General features: G+C 40.7%; 1 protein-coding gene across 1 annotated transcript; it reads right to left on the reverse strand.

Moving 5' to 3' along the window:
* Positions 1-206: 206 nt before the first annotated feature.
* Positions 207-16,170, reverse strand: Tex28 (testis expressed 28). Its single transcript, XM_059250732.1, has 5 exons — positions 16,088-16,170; positions 12,715-12,814; positions 10,140-10,822; positions 1,683-1,818; positions 207-780 (listed from the first exon to the last, which is right to left on the reverse strand). The coding sequence occupies exons 2-5, from the start codon at positions 12,802-12,804 to the stop codon at positions 424-426; spliced, it is 1,266 nt and encodes a 421-aa protein (XP_059106715.1). The 5' UTR covers positions 12,805-12,814; positions 16,088-16,170; the 3' UTR covers positions 207-423.
* Between the last annotated feature and the right edge of the window lie 1,744 nt (positions 16,171-17,914).

Consider the following 17,914-nt stretch of genomic DNA (forward strand, 5'->3'; position numbering starts at 1 on the left):
TCCCATCCACCAAAGCTTTAGCCATGTCTTACCTCCTTTCTCCTCCATCATTATGAAATAAACATAATTTCCCCTTGCCCAATCAAAGTTCCAGAGATGACTACTACAATTTGGGGTTATCTAAGCTACTGGGTGTTCAGGCACCGGGTCTGGAGAGAGTACAATGTAGACAAAGAGATCAGAACATATGGTTTCTTTCATTTTTAATCCAATCTCCATGTCTATAGATATTATGAAAAGATCATGGAAAATTGGAAGGAGAAGGCAAGTTGGCATCTGCATATATCTCACTGGGCTGGTGGTTACAGAATTAAGAAAATGAGGGCAACAAAGTAGCTATCTAGGGGAGGCTTACTGGATGCCCTCAACATCTGGAAAGAGGGAAGTAATGAACAAATTCAGGTGGTCGAGACTCCTTGCCCTTCAGTGTCCATCTAATAGAGGCTTAGCATCCTTGAAGTCTGGTCTCCACTTAAAGGGAACCCAGGCCTGCCAGTCCATGATGGAGATGATATGCCGCTTCTGCCAGGCCAAAATTCCAAGGCCAATCAACACAAATATGGTGAATGTGCGCAGGCGTGAGTTGAGCAGGGGCAAGGGGCAAGAACACAAGGTAGAGACTAAGACCAAGAGGATAGTGGTCAGTGTAAGAAGCAGGCTTATGAATCTGAACAAAAAGTCCTTGGGACGGGTTCTGATGCTGGCCATCATCTCCAGTTGGGTAGCTTGCTGTAGAGTTTCTAGCTTGGCTATTCTGCTCTTGAAAGTCTCCATTACATCCTGTAGGTAACAAACACATATACTCACCAGATGTCAGAACAGAAATGTGTTTATCTAATTTAGTAATTTATTTGCTTAGGAGTGTTCAAGAAATACTGTTGAAATAAAAAAAAAGTTTTATTTATGTATTTATGTATTTATGTATGTATGTATGTATGTATGTATGTATTTATGTATTTATTTATTTATTTATTTATTTATTTATTTATTTATTTATTTATGTTTGTTTATTTGAGACAAGATCTCACTGTATAGTTCCAGCTGACCTGAAACTTGCTATATAGAAGACAAGGCTGTTCTCAAACTTAGAGATCTGCTTGCCTCTTCCTCCCAAGTCCTGGGATTAAAGGCCTGTGACATCACACCTGATGAGTTGAATCTCTTAGGAGAGACAGGGAGAACTTCTAGGACATGCACAATGGAGACAAGACAGTTGTTGTGCAGTGCTGGGCTAATGGGTCCTGGTCCTTATCTACTGCTGAAACTGAGGACCTAGGTGGGAAAGGGATAATCAGGGACAGGAGTAGGAGCTATGAGTGTGGCAAGGACTAAGGGGCAGGAAGGTAGACCCAAAGAAAGGGTTCCCAGAAGCTTTCCCTCTACTAGCAATGCAAACACCTCATCATCCCTTGGGCTTGTCAGGCTTTACCCCTCCCTGATCTGTAGCTCACAGACTCTAGGCTATGGCTCAGTGATTGCCCTGACAGGATGAGAAGCACAGTCCAAAGTTCACAAAGCAGCTTGGTAAGGAGTGGAGCTTACACAGACATGCAAGGTAAACACTGTTGGTTCTAAAGCACCACCAGGTAGTCACAGCTACAAGATCTTCTCTTGCCTTGGCTTGGGAGCATACAGATAGATTCACTCATCACCCCCCAGCCCTTTCTCCCTGAGGTCCTCACCCATATTTCCTTGGCTTTTTCATAGGACAAATAGGCCATTTTCTCTTCAGTGCATGCCAAATGCTGTTTGAGGTGGCAAATCTCATCCAGGTATCTCTGCAAGTGATCATTCACCTGTTCTTCCATCAGTGATTGTCTAGAAAGCAAGAAGGAAAGTAATATTCCCTCTGTAGCTTACTCAGAGCTCATGCTAGCACCTTGCAGCTAGATTTACTACCCCCACCCCCACCACACCCCCACTAGAATTTAGTCAAAGATGGCTGCCTCCTCTACCTCTGCTTGAGAATACTTACACTGATAGACATTATTTACAATTACTGTCTAGTAAAAGTCTTACCAAATGTGCCATAGACTAAAAAGTGTAGAAAATATTTTTTTTTTTTTTGGTTTTTTGAGACAGGGTTTCTCTGTGTTGTTTTGGTGCCTGTCCTGGATCTCACTCTGTAGACCAGGCTGGCCTCGAACTCACAGAGATCCACCTGCCTCTGCTTCCTGAGTGCTGAGATCAAAAGGCGTGCGCCACCACTGCCTGTTGAAAAGAAAATTTATTTATTTATTTATTTATTTATTTATTTATTTATTTATTTATTTATGTTTTTTGGAGCTGAGGACTGAACCCAGGGCCTTGTGCTTGCTAAGCAAGCGCTCTACCACTGAGCTAAATCCCCAACCCATTTTTTTCTTTTCTTTATTCTTTTTTTTTTTTTTTTTTTTGATTTTTTGAGACAGGTTTTCTCTGTGTAGCTTTGCGCCTTTCCTGGAACTCGCTTTGTAGACCAGGCTGGCCTCGAACTTACAGAGATCTGCCTGCCTCTGCCTCCCAAGTGCTGGGATTAAAGGTGTGCGCCACCACCGCTCCGAAAAGAAAATTTAAGCTATCTGTACATGCTATCAAATCCCCCAAACATTCCCAGGAGCAGTGTTAAGGTTGCAGTAGTTACTCCATAAATGTATCTCTATTATAGAGCATGAAAAGTCACAAAAGACCACACTGAGTAAAATTCCATTTGTATGCAGTGTCCATAAACACGAACAGATGAGTGGATGCCAGGGGCTGAGAATCAGGGTGACAAGGAGTGACTGCTAATAGGCTTTATTTTTTCAAGGACGATAAAAATGGAGATTAGACAGTGGTGCAACTAGCTGACTGGAATGGAGTAGAGGTCAAAGCCACTGGGGCCTGAGAGTCCAAATTGTCTAATGGGATTCTTGCCCTTTCAGCCCCATCTGGCTCTGAATAATACCCTTGCCAGACTGTGCTACCTTTACTTACCCCATAAAGGGGTTCCATGTCAACTGGCAGCAGATTAATCAATCCAACCTTCTTCATTCTCTCTCCACCCTCATTACAGTCTTAGATGTTCCAATCATCAACTGGTGCCTACTGTGCTTTTTTGAGAAATCCAGAGTTTCATGAAGCAAAGCTAGCAACATCTTGAGGCAGTGTGAGGAAGAATGAGCTGCAGAACTTGGGTGACACATTCCCATTTATTTGTCAGGATTTTTTGCTGTGGAATAATCCTTCTGTACACTATGAATATATATTGCTCTCATTGGTTAATAAAAAACTGACAGGCAGGTAGCTGGACAGGAAGTTAGGTGGGAAAGCCAAACTGAGAATGATGGGAAGAAGGAGGGCAGAGTCAGGCGAGATGCCAGTCAACCGCCCAGTTAGCAAGACATGCTGCTAGAGGACAGGTAAAGCCACGAGCCACATGGCAATACATAGATTTATAGAAATAGGTTAATTTAAGTGTAAGAGTTAGCTAGTAACAAGCCTGAGCTATCAGCTGAGCATTTATAATTCATATTCAGCCTCTAAGTCGGTTATTTGGGACTGGATAGTCAGGACAGGAAATGTGTATTTACAATTTTTTAATCACCACAACAGAATAAGTAACTAGTAAATCAACCCCTTGACAGCACTCCAGGATGAGGAAGCCAGACAATTTATGGAGAATGATTGTGGATTATAGAGAGCTAAAGAAAATAGTGCCTCTTACCCACACTGTTGTACTCTTCACTGCTATTTTTAACAAACAATTGGTTTAAGTGATGGGATGATCTTGATCAATCTGAGGACCCACACAGAGGTGAAGAGAGAAAACTGAGTCCATAGAGCTGTCTTCTAAACTCCTCACATGTGCCCCCCATTACACACAATATGACAGTAGTAAATAAAGTAAGAAAAACTCAAAATAAATCAAAGACCTTAATATAAGACCCGAAACCCAAAAACTGTTCAAAGAAAACACATAGAGGAGCTGAAGAAATGGCTCAGTGGTTAAGAGTACTTGCTGCTTTTGCAGAGGACCTGGATTCTGTTCCCAGCATCCACATGGCAACTCTCAACTGTCTACAACTCTAGTTCCAGGGGATATACCCTCTTTTCTGGCCTCTACAGGTACCAGGCACACATTCAGTATACGTATACACATGCAGGCAAAACATTCATACACATAAAATAAAGTAAATCTTTTAAAAAATATTCTATCTCTGGCTGGCAAGATGCAGAAGCCCAAGGCTCCTACTTGAATGAAATGAAATACAATAGAAATGGCAATTCTTCTACCCGACTCCATAAAGCACCCCCTTTCCAGTCATCTCTCTCAGCACTGTCCCCCTCTGACCACTCCCCAACCCGATCCCTCAAGTTCCCATGCCCACCCACCCCCAGTCCAACCAGGGGATCTCCTCTATTTCCCCTTCCCAGAGAAGGGGAGGTGCTTGGTCTTATGGCAGCCTGACATGCCACACTTTGCTGAAGCCCATGGGAGGTCTGCCCCTTTCTGAGAGATTATGGAGGAGGGGTGGGGGCATGGAAGGGAGGAAGGAGGATGGAGTGGAAGGAGAGGAGAGAGGGGGTAGCTGCAGTTGGGATGTAAAATAAATAATTAATAATAAAAATAAATAAATAAATAAATAAAAAAGAAATGACAACTCTTTAGCCCTCTGACCAACATAGTCTGAGAACACAATAGAAGCCTAAGCAGATTCCTTGAGAAGTCACCCCTATATTATATCACTGGGGCAAAGTGATCTTAGCAACTAAAAAGGCTCTGTTATACATAACTTTTGATTTCTGAACCTTGTCTCAAAGGAAACCATACCAGAATATTCCTGGGACAGAGGACTTAGAGATTGGAAACTTCCAAAGTCCTGGAATGTAGAAGGGAAAAAAGCACAGAAATATAGAATATTTACTTCAGGGCATTTTCACTCTGGTAAGAACTCTTGTGCAAGATGGACCGTGAAAATGTTCATGAGTGCCATCATCTGTGAATACAGGTAGAAATATAAAGCAAGAATGATGTTCTCAACACAGAAAATATGCTAAAATACGACAGAGAGCCAGAATCATGGGAGTGGTGTAGGCAATGTGATGCTGGTGGAGAAGAGATAGCATGAGGAATCCAGGAGACATTGCCTGAAGGAAATAAGAAGGCAAGGTCAGGCCATCAGCCTGGCCAGCTCTTCACACTGGGGTATTCTGCTGATTTTTCTACAATCTTGCAAGAGCTTAGTTTGCAGAGAGAAAGCAGAGACTATTAATTCCAGTTTGTGAGCATTCACTTGGGGTCTGAACCCAAACATTGACCAAGTTGATTCTCACAACAGGCCCAACGACAGTGGAATTACGAAATTAATTCAACTTCACAGGCTTGGAAACGAGTATGAGTATTGCTATTTTAATCTTTGACTAAAGCTATTTAGCTCTAGCAGAGAGGATGCTAGGCCTGATCTAACTCCAGGATTCTCTCCTGAGTGATTGGGGATCTCAAATCACCTATCTGACAGGATTAGTATTTAAAAAAAAAAGATATGAAGAACTCTTATAATGCAACAAAAGAAAAACAAAACTATACAGTCTGAAAACAAGCCAAAGGCTTAAATAGAATTTGATAAAGAAAGGTATACAAATAGCCATAAGCAGATGAAAAGGGCTCAACATCACCAATAACTAGAGATAAAAATGTTAAATTACACCCACTGTTCTCATGTACTTAGAATAATGATTCTCAGGGGCAATTTGTTCCCCATGCAATATTTGGAAATGTCTGGAGACATCTTTACTTGTTACAAACTGAGGAAAACTGGTAGGCTAAAAATGGTTCCCTAAAAGATAGCCATGTCTTAATTCCCAAAAGAGTCTTTCTAGAAATGATATAGTTAAGGATATTGAGATATGGAAATTATGCTGGTGGGCCCTAATGTGATCACAAGTATTATTTTTCTTTGTGTGTAGTGCTGGCGATAGAGCCCAGGGATTATATGTGATAGGCAAGCGCTTTACCATAAAGCTATACCTCTAGTCCTCATTCAGTCTTATGCAGATAGATATTAAACACACATAGAGAAGGCTTTGTGAAGACAAAGAAACAAGAACTTTGAAGGGCCATATGTAGTGGTAGGCTCCTCTACCCCCAAAATTAGCAGGTAGAGGCAGGAGGACCAGAAGTTCAGGGTCATCCTCAGCTACATAGCAAGTTCAAGGCCAGTCTGAGAGATGTGAGACCATGTCAAAAAGTCAAAACAAGGGAACAGGAAATGAAAAGAGAGGAGAGGAGGGCAGAGGAGTGGAGAGGAAAAATAGAGAAATGAAGAGTCATTTGAAGATTCCAGTCTTGAAGATGTGGCCACAAATTAAGGTATGTAGCAGCCATCAGGAACCAGAGAAGATGGTGCAACCTTGCCTAGTAAAACTAGTTTTAGACGTCTAGCCTCTAAAACTGTGAGAGAATAAATTCAGGTTATTTCAAGCCACCAAGTTGGAGTGATGATGGCAACAAAAGGAAACCAAGGTAGGCAGGGTACTATTGCCATCTGGTATGTAGAGGCCATGTGTAGTACCAATCATTTTACAATGCCAGAGAGGTCTAAGGGTCAGGGGCTGGCTCCCTGCTACTTCCGGTCAGTACTCCTCACCTATGAGTAATCAATCTCTTCTGCTTCCTGCTAAATTTTAGTTTCATCTTCTCCTTAGGAATTCCCTGACACAAGAACTCTAACATCTCCTAGAGAGTGACTATTTTAGCTTATGTCCACTCTTGTTTTTGTTTTGTTTCATTTTGAGTTGCCCAGCTGGTCTCAAAGTCATAAGGATTATCTTGCTTTTACCTGAGTTCTAGGATTACAGATGTGTACAACCACACCTGGCTTAGGACCACTCTTAACAGATACCTTAAAACAAAATTAGAAGGGGTAAAACAACTACAATGAAAAACATTTCAGTAGCTGTAGCTGCATGTAGTGTAATCTCAGCAGTTAAGAGGTAGTGGTGGAGGATCAGGAACTCAAGATCATCTTCAGCTACATAACAAGTTTGGGGCCAGTCTTAGATACATGAAATCCTGTCAGTAAAAAGAAAATTACAATAGCTCCTTTTGAGTACAGATTTAACTTTGTTAAATGTTACAGGACTTTCAATTTAAAAAATCTTAGTAGGGGCTGCTTCAATTGTTAAGAGCACTGGCTGCTCTTCCAGAGGACCCACGTCCAGACTGCCAGTACCCACATGGTGGTTAACAACCTAGTTCCAGGGGATCTGATGCCCTCTTCTAGCCTCCATGCCCACTGTGTATATGTGGTGCACAGACATACATGCAGGCAAAACATCCATACACATAAAAATTTTTTAAAGAAAAAGAAAGCTAGTGGAGCATAATTCTTCAAGCAAGCCAATGAGCAACCTTCTTTCATGGTTTCTGCGTTAAACTCCTGTTTGAGTTCCTGCCCTGACTTTCCTCAATGACAGACTGTGTGTGACCTGGAAATGTAAGCCAAATAAATTCTTTCTTCCTCTAAGGTAGTTTTGGTCAGAGTGGGTTTTTTCGGGGTTTTTTGTTTGTTTGTTTGTTTGTTTGTTTGTTTTGATTTTTGTTTTATTGTTTTTGGTTTTGTTTTTTCCTGATGGAGTTTTTTTTTATATATATAGCAACAGAAAATAAATTAGAACACAGGATCTGTCACTGAACCTCAAACTCATTGATTTTGTAACACTACCTGGCCACCAATCCCTAGTGATTTTTCTATCTCTGTTCCCCCAATACTGGGGTTACAGGAGTGCACCACCATTTCCAGATTTTTATCTGGGTGCTGAGGGTCTGAACTTAGGCCTTCATACTTGAACAGAACTTTACCCACTAAGCCATCTTGCTAGCTCATAAAATAAACTATGTCATCATTTATATGAAAGTATGAAAGACTCCACATAGCCAAAGCAATCTTGATCAAAAAGAATAATGTCGAAGGACCACACTTGATTATAATTCATGCACTACAGAGCTATAGTAAAAAAAAACAGCATGGTACCCACACAAAACAGATATGTAGATCAATGGAATAGGATAAAAGACCCAGATAAAAATGCATGCAGTTACAGACATCTGATTTTTGACAAAAATGAATATATATATATATATATATATATATGTGTTAGAGAAAAAGAGCCTCTTTAACAAATGGTGTTGTGAAAATTAGAATAATGAAACTAGGTTCTTATCTCTCACCCAGTTAAAAAAAATCAATCTCAAAATCTTTATTAAAATATATATGATTGATTATGTATATAAACCATCTGTCTATATGCTTTATTATTTTATTTTTATATAATGTACTTATTGCCAAATTGTCTAATAATAAAGTACTTATATAAACAAAAAAAATCAATCTCAAATGGATCAAAAATCACAATGTAAGACTTGAAACTACAAAAGGAAAGGGTAAAGAAAATGCTTTAAGATATAGGCATTGTCAAAGTTTTTCTGAATAAGATCATAATAACTCTGTAAATAATAAACAATGTAAACAACTGACAAATGGGACTTCTTAAAATTAAAAAGCTTCTATACAGCAAAAGAAAGAGTAATTGTCTCTTCCTGCCTCAACTGAATGTGCATGGCTCTGCTGACTCCCCATGGGAGACCTTGCCTTGGAGGAGGCAGGAAAGGAGGGTGGGTTGGGGGGCAATGCTGGGGGGCGGGAGGAGGGAAGACAGGAGAATCTGTGGTTGATATGTAAAATGAATAGAAAATTTCTTAATAAAAAACCTACAAAAAATTGTTAGGTAATTATTTTCAGAATATAATCTCATAATCAGAATAAATTTAAATAAGACATAAAAAATGAAAGAGTAATTGAATGAAGAGATAGCCTATAGAATGGGAGATCTTTGCTAGCTATACATCTGACAGATGATTAATATCTGCAATATACTCTGAGCGGTGGTAGTGCATGCCTTTAATCCCAGCACTCAGGAGGCAGAGGCAGATGGATCTCTGTGAGTTCAAGGCCAGCCTGGTCTACAGATCGAGTTCCAGGACAGCCAGGGCTACACAGAGAAACCCTGTCTCAAAAAGGCAAAGAAAATCAAAATAAAAAATAAAAACATAAAAATGCATAAAATCATGTATGTATATGTGAAATGAAAGTAGAAACAAAATTGTCTATGAATATACACAATGAAAATAATAATAGTAATGAAACCTGTATTTCTCAGTAGCTAGCTTACTTAATGATAGGCTTCTTCATGATGCTCACTAATGTCTCCTTACAGATTCTTAAAATGCATGAATGCTCCTAGGAATCCCTGGGAAAACCCAAGACAATGGTTCCCATTTGCGTTTTCTTCCTTGTATATATAGGTACTAAAATGACTTCAGCGTCCTTATTTTCATGAATATGCTAAGACTCTTGGATTACTGAAGCAACCCCTCCTTCTTCTCTTCCTAGGCTGTTGAGTGTATTTGTATTAATTTATCATTGACTATGCTGACTGTGACATGAGAGTGATCAAGGTACCCAAGGCTGGTGGGGAACCAGAGAAGGAGTGCAACAGGAGTGGAATGGATCCATTGAGAGACTCGATTTATGTTTTGTTGTTTGTTGTTGTTTTGAGACAGGGTCTCACTGTGTATTGAAGGTTGGCCTTGAAATCACTACACAGTGAATGCCTAGCTTGCCTCTTTTTAAGTTGTTGGACCCCTGTTTTGTCTTGGAGGAAAAAATGAATTCAAGCCACACCATACTGAAGAGAAAGCACTCACAAAAGATAGTCACTTTCAAACTGAATATCCAATACATCCAGTGCTTGACATTGTACTCCAGTTTGGACTTGAGTCCAGACAAACTTTCCTAGCAAATGGGACCTAGGGGACATTACCTTTCTAATGCTAGCAGTCTGCCAGGCTCCCATTGCACCTGGATGCCTCTATTGTTCCATTGCTACAGCCTATTTAACCAGCAAGGGGTAAAGGTTGGTGTGAGGCAGCAGGAAAAAAACCACTCATTCCACTGGAGGTAACAGCCACCAAAGAGAAGCACAGACCTGCTCTTCTTACCTGTCCTCACTCTGACTCTGTTCCTGTCTCCTTCTCAACCCTTCACAGGTGGATCTCAAATTATCTCTTGACTGCTTCTTGTCTTGGGAGCCAGGGTGTAAAAAGGAGCTTTCCTCACCTGGTTTTCTTTTCCTGGAGGGACTCTAGTATCTCCCGCACATCAGTCACATGTCTTTCCTTGAGGCTTTGATGGGAGACCTGAAGGCCAGCATGAACCTTCTTGGCTTCTGTCAGTTCTTCCTTCATCTTCTGCAACAGCAGGTTTTGTTGCTGGGCCACATACTTTTTGTCTGAGAATTTCCTCTGTTGCAAGACTGACAAGTGACCTTCCAGAGTGTAGGGCCTAGCTATGTTGATGGGCAGGCTATCTTCCCCACCTGGCTTATGGCTGTCCATGCCACTGCCCACTTTCATCACTGAGCTTGTAGGGCTGCAGCCCTCTTCCAGCTCCTTCAGCTGCAGGTGACACTGATAGAGTTTTCGTTCTATGTGAGCAATAGTGGCAGAGGTGCGCTGGTTCACCCTCTCAAAGGCCTGTCGGATATGTGGGGCCTGGTGTCGGTCAGCTTTGGATACCAGCTTGAGGTAGCTCATGGTATTCTCATCCCTACTGGCCTTCTCCACTCTCAGCTGCTCTGAGAGGTAGAAGATTCGATGTTTGACACCTTCCCTCACGTTCCGGGCAAGCTCGCCATCTGAGAAGCTAGTGTGACTGCTAGGGCAATCCTCATGAGAGGACAGGGACCTGTAGGAGGGCACGTTGCTGGGGAGGGTTGCACTTGAGCTCTTGGTGCTTTCCACCTGCATTGGGAAACAACGAATCATGCAACAGGTGCTCTATGAGCTTCAAATAGATGATGTATGAATTCACTTCAGAAAATACATGTATGCATAGACAGTGATGTGTACAAGGTTTGTATATTCAAGATAGGCCCAACATAGACTGTGGGGAGGTGGAGTTCATTTTCTAGGCCCCTAACTCCTTACTTTTCAACACCTAACTCCTTGCTGGTACCCTACTACAAATCTCAGATGGGTATAATCTGCCCTCTACATCTGCCTCACCTGGCCTTGAACTTCTTCTTATTTCTTCCAAGAATTATCAGTTATGTCTCTCACTTATTAGGGGCTATTCTTACAAAGTAGCAGTAAACTTATTCCCATTAATCCATATGGCTTCCTGTGAAAGACAAACATGGTATGTACTCACTCACAAGTGGATATTAGATGTAAAGCAAAGGACAACCAGACTGCAACTCACAACTCTGGAGAGGCTACCCAGTAAAAAGGACCCTAAGAAAGACACAGGGATCGCCCAACGACAGAGAAATAGATGATGAGATCTACATGAGCAAACTGGGGGTGGGGGGGTAATGAAGGGCGAGGGTTGAGGGAAAGAGAGCTTAGGGGAGCAGGAGGTCCCAGCTGGATCAAGAACAGAGAGGGAGAACGGAGAGGGAGATACCATGATGAATGAAGACCCCAGGGGAATAGGAAGAAGCAGAGTGCTAGAGAGGCCCCCCAGAAATCCACAAAGATACCTCCACTATAGACTACTGGCAATGGTCAAGAGAGTGCCTGAGCTGACCTGCTCTGGTGATCGGATGGCTGAACACCCTGGCTGTCACGATAGAACTCTCATCCAGTGTCTGATGGAAGCGTATGCTGTGTTGCTACTTCTGGGGAGATGATAGGTAGAAAAATTTCTATGCTAACAGGTTTATCCATTCATGAAATCATTTGTCCCATATATTATTTCCTGAGCATTAATGAGACAAAGTAGGCAGGGAGTCAAATGAGAGCACTACACAAAGGAAATAAACTATATCCTTAAGAAATATGAAGGTGGCGCACGCCTTTAATCCCAGCACTCGGGAGGCAGAGCCAGGCGGATCTCTGTGAGTTCGAGGCCAGCCTGGACTACCAAGTGAGTCCCAGGAAAGGCGCAAAGCTACACAGAGAAACCCTGTCTCAAAAAAACCAAAAAAAAAAAAAAAAGAAATATGAAGGAATCTTACAAGCATAATGTTGAACAAAAAACTTCACATTGTACCTGGTTTTTGTTTGGATAAATTTTAAGAGCACGCAAAATGCAGTAATATTGTATAGGGATGTCTACATGGGTGGCAAACTATAAAGGCAAAGCCTAGTCATGTGTAGTATAAGCATCAGGAGGAAGATTTCCCTGAAGGGGGTTGTGACTGTAAAGGAGGTAGAGACTGTGGTGCTTGATCTGGAATAGCAGTTATTTATCATTATTTCTTAAGATATATGTTTACAGTTCCTGCATCATTATGAGCATATTCCAGATTCTGCAATTTTAAAAATATTTTAAGTGTTCAATAGATGGATGTAGTAGTAGATTTTATATGATTAGATAAAGCTAGTAAATAGTAAAACAGAGCTGAAAAAAAGTATCTGAAATCCAGCACAGAGGTATAAAGAAATAGAAACTTTTCAAAGTAGAAACAGAAGACAGGCTGAGGAGTTCTAACAAAAATCTTCTCACTGTACCAGAGTGAGAAGATAGAATAAATATTTAAAGAGATAATCCATAAGAACTTTTTAGAACTAATGAAGGTCACAAATCCACACATTAAGAAGCTTAATAAATTCCAAGAAAAAAAAAACTCAGAAATCGATCTGTATCAAGAGACAAGATATTAAAGCTAGAGAGGAAAAAAACATATTACCTTTAAAACCATGACTTTCAGACTGCAATCTGACTTCTCAATAGCATCAATAAAATCAAGAATATGGCTGAATAGTATCTTCAATACCATAAAAGATATACTGTTGGAGAAAAAAATCAAGTCAGATTCAAAGAACTTGAAGTTAGAATGTCTTCAGACTTCTCAGCACAACTAGAAGGAAATGAAGAAATGCCTTCAAAGCTTGAAAGATAAATGATTTCCAAACTAGAATTTATTTTATAATAAAGCCATTGTCTAAGTTAAGGACTCTTCTTTTCCCTTTTCCTTCCTTTTCTCCCTTCCCTTTTCCTTTGCCTCCTTTTCTGTTGTCTCCCCCTACCTCTGCTTTCCTTCCTACCCTTTCTCATTCTAGGGATTGAACCCAGGGCCTCATATGAGGTAAAACTTGCTGCTCACATTCCCAATCCTAACTGTGAATGTACAGTGAAACATTTTCAGACATGAAAGAACTCAAATAGTTTACTTCCTCTATAATCTTTCTTCAGATTTTTTTATGACACATATAGAAGACCACCATAATGAACAAGGGACTTAGGAAACAGGGTACTGGGTGGAGGGATGGCGAGGGGAAAGAGGAAGTAGAGAAGCAAACATCATTTTCTGTTTCCCAGATGACAAAAGGAAAGCCTGTGCTTATGACTGGGCAGCAGGCCGGGAAAGTAAAATAAAGACTCCTTTGGGGTTGGGGAGATGGCTCAGTGGGTAAATTGAGGGCCTGAGTTTGGATCTCCCAACATCTGTAACCCTAGTGCTGGGGGTTGGAAACAGGAGAATACCAGTGGCTCACCGGAATTGGTGAGTTCAGTGAAAGACCTTGTCTCAAAAAAAAAAAAAAAAAAAAGAAAGGCAAAACAAGATGAAAGGAAGAAGGAGAGGAGAGGAGAGAGGAAAGGAAAGGAAAGGAAAGGAAAGGAAAGGAAAGGAAAGGAAAGGAAAGAAAGAAAGAAAGAAAGAAAGAAAGAAAGAAAGAAAGAAAGAAAGAAAGAAAAGGTTGGCAGGGCTAGAGAGATGGTTCAATGTTTAAAAGCATTTGTTGCTCTTTCAGAGGACCAGAGTTCGGTTTCGGTTCCTAGCACCCACATGGTGGCTTACAAATATCCATAACTCTAGTTCCAGGGGATCTGACGCATTCTTTAGCCTTCCTCTGGTACCAGGCATGCATATGGTGCACATACATACAGGCAGGCAAAACATGCATATACGTAAAATAAATATTAAATAAAAGTTATAAAAATGTAAGGTGGAGATAGAGGAAGACATCCTGACATCTACTTCTAGCCTGCACACATACATACACACAAAGTTCCTTCAGAGAGCTACTGGGAATCAAGTGAGTAGAATGCCAGATATCTTTTAACACATGGGTAGACAATTTTTACATATATAGTTGGTAGAAGTGCTGAACTCGATACAGGTAATAGAGAACAAGCAGAAGGGAGTACAAATATTGAGTCTAAGGAAAAGAAAATGTCTTTTAACACATGGGTAGACAATTTTTACATATATAGTTGGTAGAAGTGCTGAACTCGATACAGGTAATAGAGAACAAGCAGAAGGGAGTACAAATATTGAGTCTAAGGAAAAGAAAATGTTAGACAAGATAAATAAATAAATAAATAAATAAATAAATAAATAAATAAATAAATAAATATCACTAATTATTCATTTGTGACTAATATTCCCTTGGATTTGAGGATTTGACCATGTAAACCCCCAAGAAATGATGCACCTGAAATCATCAGTGTGCACTGTGCAGGAAGGAAGGCCAAATATGAAGTGTGTGTTGTCTAGAGAGGAGGCAAGTGAAAGAGTTACATCATCATCTTTCCTATAAGAAGTCAACAACAATGGCTGAGGGGTCCCCAACTGGATCAGGCCCTCTGAATAGGTGAGACAGTTGATTGACTTGATCTGTTTGGGAGGCATCCAGGCAGTGGGACCGGGTCCTGCGCTCATTGCATGAGTTGGCTGTTTGAAACCTGGGGCCTATGCAGGGTGGCTTGGCTCGGCCTGGGAGGAGGGGACTGGACCTGCCTAGACTGAGTCTACCAGGTTGATCTCAGTCCTCGAGGGAGGCTTTGCCCTGGAGGAGGTGGGAATGGGGGGTATGCTGGGGGGAAGGTGGGGGGGCGGGAGGGGGGAGAACAAGGGAATCCGTGGCTGATATATAGAACTGAATTGTATTGCAAAATAAAAATTAAAAAAAAAAGAAGTCAACAACAGTTCCTAAAATACAAAAAGACAATTGAACTGGATTATGTAATCAAATTGTTTAGGTAACTGAAGGCAAATGCCAGGTGAAACAGCAAAAGTGTTAAAAATTGTTTGATTCTGGAGAATGGACAGTGTGTAGTTGGAGTCTGGGTGTTGCTAATTTTTTATGTTAAATTATATCTTCATTTAATTAAAAAATAAAGTTGCTAAGCTTAGTAGAAATATTTAACTCTAGCACCAAGAATTGACAAAATCTAACCTATAGGTCCACTACGTGATTTTGAATGGCATGCAAACATTTACATCTTTTTTTCTTTTGAGATAGGGTCTTTCTATGTAGTCATAGAACTCTCTATGTAGACCAGGCTGGCCTTGAATTTACAGAGATCTGCCTGCGTCTGCCTCCTGTATGCTGGGATTAAAGGCATGAACCACCATTCCAGGCTTATATTATACCTTTTTTTAAAATTATAACTGCTTGGCCATTAGTTCAGGCTTATTACTGACTAGCTCTTACACATTTATACCTTTTAAAGATTTGAAAAAAGTGGGACCATTCAGAACATAAAAATTACACAAGATTAAAACCTTAGTATTCAAACTGAGCAGTGGTAGCACATGATTTTAATCCCAGCACTCATGAGGCAGAGGCAGGCAAATCTGAGTTTGAGGCCAGTCTGGTCTACAGAACTAGTTCCAGGATGGCCAGGACTATACAAAGAAAAGAAAATCAAGAAAGAAACATCGGCATTCATAAAAAAATTATTTGCCCAGAGCCACATTTAACCACTTCCCTACCACCTAAGGTTCCTAAATTTTCTACAAATGCTATCTGACCATTTATAGAAAACTTTGTTGACCTATGCTTAAAATAGTTCATGTATACCTTTGACAAATGAAAGAACTAAATAATTTCTCAAGGAGCAAGTTGTATATATGGAGAATAAAAATTTGTTTATAACTTTTTCTGGGGGAATTTTATAGACACAATATAAAACTCAAAATTAAAGGGAAATTGTTGGTGTAAAAAAAATCAAAGGGACTGGAGAGATGGTTCAATGGATAATTACAAAAGCATGAGAACCTGATTTCAGATCACGGTGCCTATGTAAAAAATTGGGAATAGCCATACTTGTACCTGTAACCCCAGTGCTGTGGAAGAGTGGAAACAGGAGGATTGCTTGGGCTTACTGGCCACCAGTGTAGGTTCAGTGAAAGACCTGGTATCAAAGAATAAGATAGAGAGTGATAGAACAGGAAACTTGACAGCCTCCTATGGTCTTTGCATGTGTGCACTGCTGTATGCACACACATATGTATATACACCACACATACTACAACACACACACACACACACACACACACACACACACACATACACACACACACACAAATAAGTAACTAAAAAAGTGCTGGAGATGTTGTTCAGAGGGCCCATCTAGCACATCAAAGGCCCTGTGTTAGATCCCAGCATTGCTTAAAATGAGGTGATGGAGGTACACAGGCCTTTAATCCCAGCATCTCCAAAAACAGGAAGCTGGAGGAGCAAACTTCAAGCTCAACCTCCTCCTCAGCCAGCTTGAGGCCACCTGGGCCACATTAGACTCTGTCTCAAATCAACAGAAGAAAAGTTCAATCCAAATGTAAACAAACAAAATAACAAAACACAAAGCAAAATAAAACAAAAAAGAAAAGGAATGAAAGTTTCTTTGCTCTGGCCTGCTTCCTCTCCCTTGGAAGTATACTTACTCTTAATAAACTGTCCCTGCTTCTGCTATTTAAAAAGCAAAGAAAGGAGGCTGGAGAGATGGCTCAGTAGTTAAAAGCACTGGCTGTTCTTCCAGAGGTCCTGAGTTCAATTCCCAGCAACCACATGGCAGCTCACAACCATCTGAAACTCCAGTTCCAGGGGATCCAACACCCTCATACATTCAGGCAAAACACCAATGCACATGAAATAAAAATAAATAAATCATTAGGAAGGAAAGTAAAAACAAAAAAAAAAATTAGTGTAAGGGTTGGCAGAGATGCCTTGGTGGGTAAAAGTTCTTGCTTCAAAGCCAGACAACCTAACTTGGATCCTCAGAACTTATAGTAGAAAGAACCAGCTACTGAAAATTGTCCTCTCACACCCACACATGCACACACACACACACACACACACACACACACACACACACACACACTCTATACACATAGTAATAATAGTAATAATAGCCGGGCAGTGGTGGCACACACCTTTAATCCCAACACTTGGGAGGCAGAGACAGGCAGATCTCTGTGAATTTGAGGACAGCCTGGTCTACAGAGTGAACTCCAGGACAAGCACCAAAACTACACAAGAGAAACCCTGTCTCTAAAAACCAAAAAAGTAATAATAATAATAAAAGTGTAAGCCAGGTGGTAGTGGCGCACGCCTTTGATCTCAGCACTCGGGAGGCAGAGGAAGGTGAATCTCTGAGTTCAAGGCCAGCCTGGCCTACAGAGGAGCTCCAGGACAGCCAGGGCTACACAGAAAAACCCTGTCTCGAAAAACCAAATAACAAATAATAATAATGATGATAATAATAACAGTAAATCTGTGTAAATAAAAATATAAACAAGAAAGCATGGCCTAGTGGCACCTGTAACCCTAGCACTTGGGAAACTGAGACATGAAGATCTCCAGTTCCAAGCCAGCCTAGGCTACTGATACCAAGTCTTTAAAAAAAAAATCCACCAGAGGAGCCATAAAAATGGCTCAGTGGGTAAAGGTGCCTTCCATGCAAGCCTACGGATGTGAGTTCAATCCCCTAAACCAGCAAAAAAGCAGAAGAGAGCCAATTCCACAAAGTTGTCCTCCTACCTACCTACACACACACACACACACACACACACACACACACACATGCATACACACTAAAAATGATTTTTTTTAAGAGATGGGAATTTATCTCAGTAATAGAGGGCTTACCTGGGATTTATG

The sequence above is a fragment of the Peromyscus eremicus genome, chromosome X, assembly GCF_949786415.1.
Source record: "Peromyscus eremicus chromosome X, PerEre_H2_v1, whole genome shotgun sequence".
Taxonomy (NCBI): domain Eukaryota; kingdom Metazoa; phylum Chordata; class Mammalia; order Rodentia; family Cricetidae; genus Peromyscus; species Peromyscus eremicus.